Raw genomic sequence first — 8,021 nt, 5'->3', positions numbered from 1 at the left:
CTTGGGAGGCACACAGTTCCAATCCTAGATTAGGTATTCTCAAAAAAGTTGGTTTTACAATTTTGTTACAAACCAAATTTAAGTTGGGTGAAAGAGTCTCAGTTTGTGACTTAGACAAGGAAGTAGGCACATTTAAGTTTTTTTTATGCACAAGGCCATTAGTACCTTCACACTCTCTCCCTAAGTCATAAACAGGCATATCATATTCATTTTCACATAACAAATCATCAAGCCCCAGTTCAGTATCATCAGCATCATTCAAAACCTTAATCTCATGCATAGGCAATTCAAAAGAGACATCATATTGTGACCTAGGCATAGAATCAGACACATCGATTATAGTTTCATGCATACGATCATTTGTGTCAACAGATAATTCAACCTTTCTTAAGTCACGCTCATCTTCACAGAATACTTGCACATGCTCCAGATCAGTATCAACATCACATGTTTATGGAATACTAGAAGAAACATGATTCATTAAGGTCGAGACAGAGATGCCTAATGTTTCTGAACCCAAAGGTTCAGCAATATTTTCAGCATAAACATGTTCTTCTAACATAACATCATCATCCTCATCATCATAACAGGAATGCCATTCCCAATTCAAAACTATGGTGTCTCTAGTCCACTCATTTACCTCTAGATTAGATCTATATTCAATATTAGTTGCATGAGTAAGGCTATAAACACTATTGTCAACACTTACCTCATTAGGAATAACAAACATCTCATCATGAAATTCCTTCCTTCCCTCCTTTTGTACATGAAGCAAAATCTTATGTAAGTATGCATTAATTTTTTCCATGAAAGGAGAGTCTTCAACAGTAGGTATCCTCATTTCATATGGATATTCAATACGTGGTTGAGCATGAGGGTCACTAAAGAAAGGAAATTCAGGAGCAACGCTATATGGTTTATTATGAAATGCAGTCAATTCAAATTCAGCATTGTCTTGTTCAATGAGTTTGTGATTTTCTCCCACAGATTGCCTACAAGAGGTCGGGAAAGTACAAAATTGTTCAACTTCCCACTGTGGTGGATGATACATGTGTGAATAGTTATTAGGGTCCAAGTATTGAGACTCGGGACTATGAAAATATCCATAACAATCCCTATAACTATTGATATCATGGTCTGTGAGAGGCTCATAACGTGAAGCATGTTCTTGTGCAAGTTGTCTAATGGATTTGTGCGATGATTTCTCATCTTCAGCTGCAGACCAAAATCCTGACATGACTCACTCAGATAACAGATGAAGCTGTTGAAGGCTAGCTCGGACTTTCCACAAAGTGTATAAATTACTGACACTAGGCTTGTTGGAGGAACTAAGGGTCAGTCCAAAAATTGGGATTTCAGATAGGCAGTGTTCACGATGGCTAGTCTGGAGTTTGGTCACTATTGCAGTCTAGGATACAAGTAAAAAACTATGTTATAATACCCAAAATTAATAACAAGTGCCCAAGCCAGGTCAAACATGAAGCTTACGATAAACAGATTCAGATATGTATGTATGCCACCACAATATTTTTCAGAGATCAAGAGAAACACAGTGGAACAACAATTTCAGCGAGCAACGGTGGTATTCAACTATCACAGAATCATGTTTATGAGAATCAAAAGCTAGTTTTTGAAATTATGCACACAGATTCAAAAATGCTGCACTGATCAGTCAAGAAATTATGCAGATTCAATATGTTTCAGAATTCATATGGCTCACAGAACACAGCAGATTCAGCAGGTAATCATGCTTTCAAATATCACAAATTCATGCACACAGATGCCAAGGCAATTAGTTCAACAGATTGTTGTCGTATATCACATATCAATGCTTATGAAAATACCAGTCAGTTCCAGTGACAAATGCACATATCAGAAGATAATGTTTATGAGAATCAAACCTAATTCTCAGAGTTGTGAATGCAGAAATAGTATGCTGCAGAAACTACATAGCACACAGTACACAAAAGATTCAACAAGTAAACATGTTACTCGGATATCACAGATTTATGCACAAAGGTACCAGTGCCACTAGTTCACAGACAGTCATGGTATATCGTTCATACATAGATAGGTTTTGAGAGTGATACTGCTAGGAGAGAACCGGGTTTAGGCACAATAAATGGGCTGTCCTGCTCCTTTTTGTCCACTTCTTTGGCTTGTTTAACAGCTTCACAAGTACCTGGTTTACTCAAAAGAGATTGTCAGGACTTAGAATCACACAGGTGAAGAAAATTCAGAGAGTATCAACACTGATTAACTGCTGAGAGGAGTCTACAGTCTGATAATGATTTGGAGTTATTCTTCTTGTTAACTATGACATGCTGAGTTATCAATGACAACACATTCACAGTATGACAGGGCAAAGCTGCTTCAGAGTGCAATTACAGACAAGGTTCAAAAGAGAAAAAGAATTTCTAAATTTATATATTACAGGTGATGAACTACTAAATGATGGAAATGCTTGACTATATATGTGACTTATATGGACAAAGCTACAACAGTTGAGTTATGTTATGAAATGTTCACCCACTGAAGTAGTTCAAGTGGACTGGTAAGTTACAGATGCATGCTATTATGAGATGCAAACTAACAAGCAATTACAGATTGTATTAAGTTAACCTATAAACTGAAAAGGTTGAAAACAACAGAAAACCAACTACAGATTTTACTGACCAAAAAAGCTACAGTTAACCATTACAACCCTTCATGACTAAACTTACTAATGGATATCTACAGGTGGAATATGGTTTTAAACTACGAAACAAAAGAAACTAACAGAAGTGCAACTAAGTTACAGAATACCACTAGATGCGACTGACTTGACTTACAAAACTGATATGATACAGGACCAAGGAACAAACTGAGAGACAGTTATGTTACAGAGAGTGACGAACTTGAAAATGAGAAGTTACAGCTAATAATGCAAACTAAAATGCAGATTATAACTGCAATGCAGACTACTCTAAAATATGCTGACACAGTACAAAAAACAAATTTTTACACCAATACAACAGCTATGTAGCACTTGTTTCCCTCATGATTCAGTCAGTACAATGAAAAATGCAAAAAGTCTAGGATGGATGTTGTTCAATCCTAGATTGCAGATATGCTATAAGATGAGATGGTGAATGATACAACAATCCTAATAAATATACAACTAAATTGCAGGATGCACTAGATGTTAACTAAATTATAGATGTGGTATGATGCAGGACAATGATGCAAATGACTATGACAGAAGATACTGAAAGAAACATAACTAGATGCAAAGTACATAATGCAAGATATGGAACAAATAGATTATACTAAGTTACACTATAATACCAAAAAATAATAATCTAACACGTATGTACAATCAATAAACTAAAAATCAGTAAGTAAAGACGGAAACTTAGCTACACCGCTACCGAGTCTCCGGCAGCGACGCCAAAAACTTGGTAGGATTAGAAGATGCCTACAATATTAAACTTCAAGTGCACAGTGTCGATATGCAACATAGGGAAAGCACAGGTCGATCCACAGGGACAAGGTGGGTGTTGAGTTGAAACTATGGCCTTACTAAAACTGATACACTTTAAAAGGTAACCAAACATGGGGTGTTTTGTGTCAATACGACAAGATTAAGATTGATTATACTAAACAAACAAGATTAAAACAAACACAAAGATAAAAAATTATATGAGAGGTACTAGGGCAGTCGAATCCTCCACTTAACCTACTTTAGATAATTCAGTTATCGAAATTACTCTTGTCCTTTTAAAGAACAACGATGAAGATTCGAGTCTGCCGCATATTCAAGGTGATCTGAAGATGGATAATTAATCACAACTAAAGTATTCATCTTAAGCATTAGTTATCTGATTAAAGCATAACTAATCAAAAGATAAATCGATTCATTTAAGCATGAGTTGCAGCACAACAACATATAATTATTCCAACTACCTAGGTTGCATATAACAAACAAGGTAAAAGTAATATGTTGTAGTACAAAGATTAAATCTACACTTAAGAAATTAAGCACAACAAGAACAAATTCATAACCATAATTATCTGATATTAGATTAAGAGCTTCATCTAAGCCCTAGTTAGTAAATTAGAACATTATAAGAACTGGAAAATAAACCTAAATACTACTACTTTCTTGCACCGGCTAGTCCGGGCTTGAGTTTTACATCACAACCCCCACCTATATTTATACAAAAAACTTTCCTCCAAACAATTCAATCCCATTGACAGTAATTACACAAGCAGAAATCTAGGAAATTGGTAGTCTTGAAACTCACCACTGATGTAGCCTACTTCATCATGCACTGTCATTGTAATGTCTTCACTAATTTCGGATGATGTCGACGTTGAAAGGAAATCAAATTCAGACCTAACTGTCAGTTGGTTAATCATTACTGTCGCCTTATTTTTGCCATTTCTCTGCTGCCATTGTTGATGTTATATAGAGAATCAATCAATTTTCCTCTCTTGTGCTCTGAATAATCCACCCTACCTACTTGCTAGGTATTGTGAATTGTTGATTGACATTGGATGGAGGAATAGGTTTAGAAAGAGAAATATAGAGTAAACTAGGTATAGGGTTTGAGTCTGATGTCGGCAATCGTATGAAAATTGGGTTGTCAAGGTGATGGCTTGATAATCTGAGAGAAGACGAGAAGGACTGATTTGATATGCCGATAAAAGATGGGAGACTGAAAAGATGGGTTGACTGAATTGGGAGGAGAAGAAGTTTATTTCTCATGTGTGAGATCGGGAAGAGAAACGCGGTGACGTACTCTGGTGTAAAGCATGAATACCCTTCTTTGGTATGAGAATGGCTTTTGGGCTTGGTTTGCTTTCCATGTAGTTTCCAAACATGAGAAGAATCTGATTTCTGAACTTCGGACCATTAGGTTGTCAACTCTCACACTCCGATCTCTTGTTGCTGCACATGAATCCATTCACTGAAATGTGTAGCTTATCATGGTGTGAACACTTCCCATTGTTCAACCCTTATCTGCTGACTCTACTTAGTCTCCTGTCATTACAAAAATCAGAGAATATCACCACACTTTTACTCGGAATGAACAAGAACAACAAAATACATAATTTGGCATAAATATAGGAAATTAGTGCATCAAGATACAATAAACACCTTCAAAAAGATAAGAATATATACAATATTAGGTGCCTATCACATGAGTCTTTTACTGCGTCATCCACTATATCTCAACTGATATTATTTGTATACTTCTCAATCTGGTGTTGCTTCTGTTCGTCTAAGAGAGATTTGAGAGTGTGTGTATTGTACAAGTCTTGTAAGAGTCCAATCTCAAGTGGTCTTCTTACAACCCACTAGAGATTGAGGGAGGGTAATAGCACAGAGTGTGTGTATTGTGCAAGTCATGTGAGAGTCGTGTGATATGCACGTGTGAGGTGTAAGAGGGTTGAGAGTTGAGAGAAGAATATAAAGCCGAGTCTGTCATGTAATTTGATCATCTTCTTTTATATCAATATATTGATTAAATCGTCACAGTAGAAATGTAGATCTAACATAGTCGTCATCCTTGGGTTTAACAGTAAAGGAAGATAAAGGAGGAAAAGAAATGATTTCGTTTAAGTTTTGATGGTGTTTGTGATTGATATATTTATAGGCGTGCGAATTTGATGTGTTTGAATAAGGGTATTCTGATCCGAGTAAAAGAAAATTGTTGGGTCAACCTAGTCACCAATTCAACAACGATTTTTGCTCTCCTCAAATCTATTTTTGCTCTCCCTCTAACAAAAATCTTAATAAAAGTGTTGGATACAAATTAGATCTGAGTCGGGCTTAAACATCTCGCATCCAGTCAACAAGAGTGACCGAGAATCTCAGAGGTAACTTGCTAGGTAAGTTTAACCATGAAAGTACTTGGGAGACAATAGAACGTGTCTGAAGGGGGGGACAAATTTAAGATGAGATTCAGATTCTCTTACAGGAAATGGCATGGAAACTTCTCTTTGGCATGGTACATAGTACACACTGTCATTACATAATGGAGGTTAAACTCTCACTTTCTGAACTGACTTACTGTGTTACTTCCTTACTGTCAGGGTCAGGTGACCGAATCAAGTGTGTCATCTACCATTAATGAAAGTATGATGCTTGCTTACCCCAATTTCCAGGTCCCTCCCATCTAATCCATATATGAAATGAAATTGCAAAACGAGTCATATGGACTCATCATGACTTCGTTTTCGCTCATAATCTTATTATTAGTGGTCTGAGATTGCCCCCTCAAAGTCCTCTAAATAAAAGATAAGAGACTAATATGATCCTTAGATCAAATCAAGGATTTTTCATTTGGGGGTAAAACTTAAAAAGACTAATTACTCCAAAGGCGGAGAATAATAAAGTGCAATTAAGTTCAAATAAATAAGACAAGACCGTACTTTTCAAGTTTCCACCTAAACAGATGTTTTACTAGTACTTTAACTTTTTTGTAAAATTAGATCTCAATCAAACTTTAATCATAAATAAATAAGTGATTAATTAGATTTTAGTTAATTAATTACTATCAGTACACACACCAAATTATTTACTTACTATCTTTTCTCTCCATTAAACGCGTCCCACCTCCCCTTTAAGAAGACCTCACCTAATAACTCCATTTCACTTCAAACTTCAACAGTCGAAAACAGAAGCAAAAGAAAAACACAAACCATAGCAAAGAGAGAAAATGATAGATCAAGAAGGAGGAAGAGTAGCACCACATGGATTATTATTTGCAATAGTAGTAGGTTTAGTAGTAATGGTACCAATCTATCTTGGTGGTGAAGAATTTGGTGAAGCAATTACAGTGTTTATCACAGAGTTATTAAGTCCATTAGGTCTTCTTATGGTACCTGTAGGTCTCTTACTACTTATACAATTCTTATCATCGGATCGAGCTTCGGTATTATCTGGTATCTTTACATCAAATGGAGGTGAACCTGATTCTATTCATCGACTTAGCGGTTCACCTGTAGGTGTTGCTCTTTTTCTTTTTCTTGTTCTTTTCCTTCTTTATAATCGTTTCTCATTGTTCGGATCCGAAGACGATGACTCCGACGATTGACCGATCGGATGTATTTTTGGTATAGTTTTGTGTAGATTATGTAATGAAGATAACAGTTTTTTATAGATTTATAAATGATGTTCTTGAATCTAAAATCTTTGAGTTCTTCTGTTTAAAGAACATTTCAGTATGTGGGATCTTGCTTCATTTTCACTTCTACGTAGTATGTTTTACTTTGTATATTTCCAGTAATGCCCTTTCGGAATAATATCTTCCTTTTCTTTTACACATGTTCTCTTTTTGTCGCATCTGCATTAACTAAACAACAACTATTGAACTGTCTCGGCTCATGGGATGATCCTGTGAGATTTTTCAGTCCTTTCATGAATCTACAAAATACCGTGTTAAGTTGAATACACTGGTCAGATTTAGTGGGTAGAATTTATTAGTGTGACTTAGAGGTGTAAATTGGGACGGGTCACCATGTTTATGGCACAGCACAACACGTTGAAATTTGAGCACAGAACGATATAACACGTCACCCGTCCAGCACGAGAACAACACGTTTGTTTAATGTGCCGTGTTGTGCCAGACAAACAGGCACATCAGCATAGCACAACACGCGGCACCGCACGACACGCGAATAAAGCACGCCACGCCGTGCGTAAAATACCACACAATACATCACATTACATGCATATTTCACAAAAGAATCATTGTTTCAGCTAATTTCTGTCATTTTTTTTCGTTATGCTAATTTATTTCTGTAATAATACATGTACTAACTAAAATATCTCAAAAATATTTATTTTGGAAGACATAAAACAGGTGCGCTAGCACACCACAGCACGTCACATCATATTTATTTTTCTGGTACAACACAGCGTGGCACGCTATAGAACACATCACAACACGTCTGAATCTCCGGTATAATCCAGCCCAGCGCAGCATGTGTTAGGCACGTGATTTCATGGGCTGGGTTGTGTCGTGCCCACA

At 36.3% G+C, this 8,021-nt stretch overlaps 1 protein-coding gene across 1 annotated transcript; it reads left to right on the top strand.

Annotated features, from left to right (window-relative positions):
- Nucleotides 1-6,707: 6,707 nt before the first annotated feature.
- Nucleotides 6,708-7,085, top strand: LOC113352604. Its single transcript, XM_026596411.1, has one exon. It carries the CDS (start codon nt 6,708-6,710, stop codon nt 7,083-7,085), a length of 378 nt encoding a protein of 125 aa, XP_026452196.1.
- Nucleotides 7,086-8,021: the final 936 nt, after the last annotated feature.

This window comes from Papaver somniferum, chromosome 2 (genome assembly GCF_003573695.1).
Source record: "Papaver somniferum cultivar HN1 chromosome 2, ASM357369v1, whole genome shotgun sequence".
Taxonomy (NCBI): domain Eukaryota; kingdom Viridiplantae; phylum Streptophyta; class Magnoliopsida; order Ranunculales; family Papaveraceae; genus Papaver; species Papaver somniferum.
The sequence above is the reverse complement of the archived record's forward strand: the minus strand, read 5'-3'. Positions and strand labels throughout refer to the sequence as shown.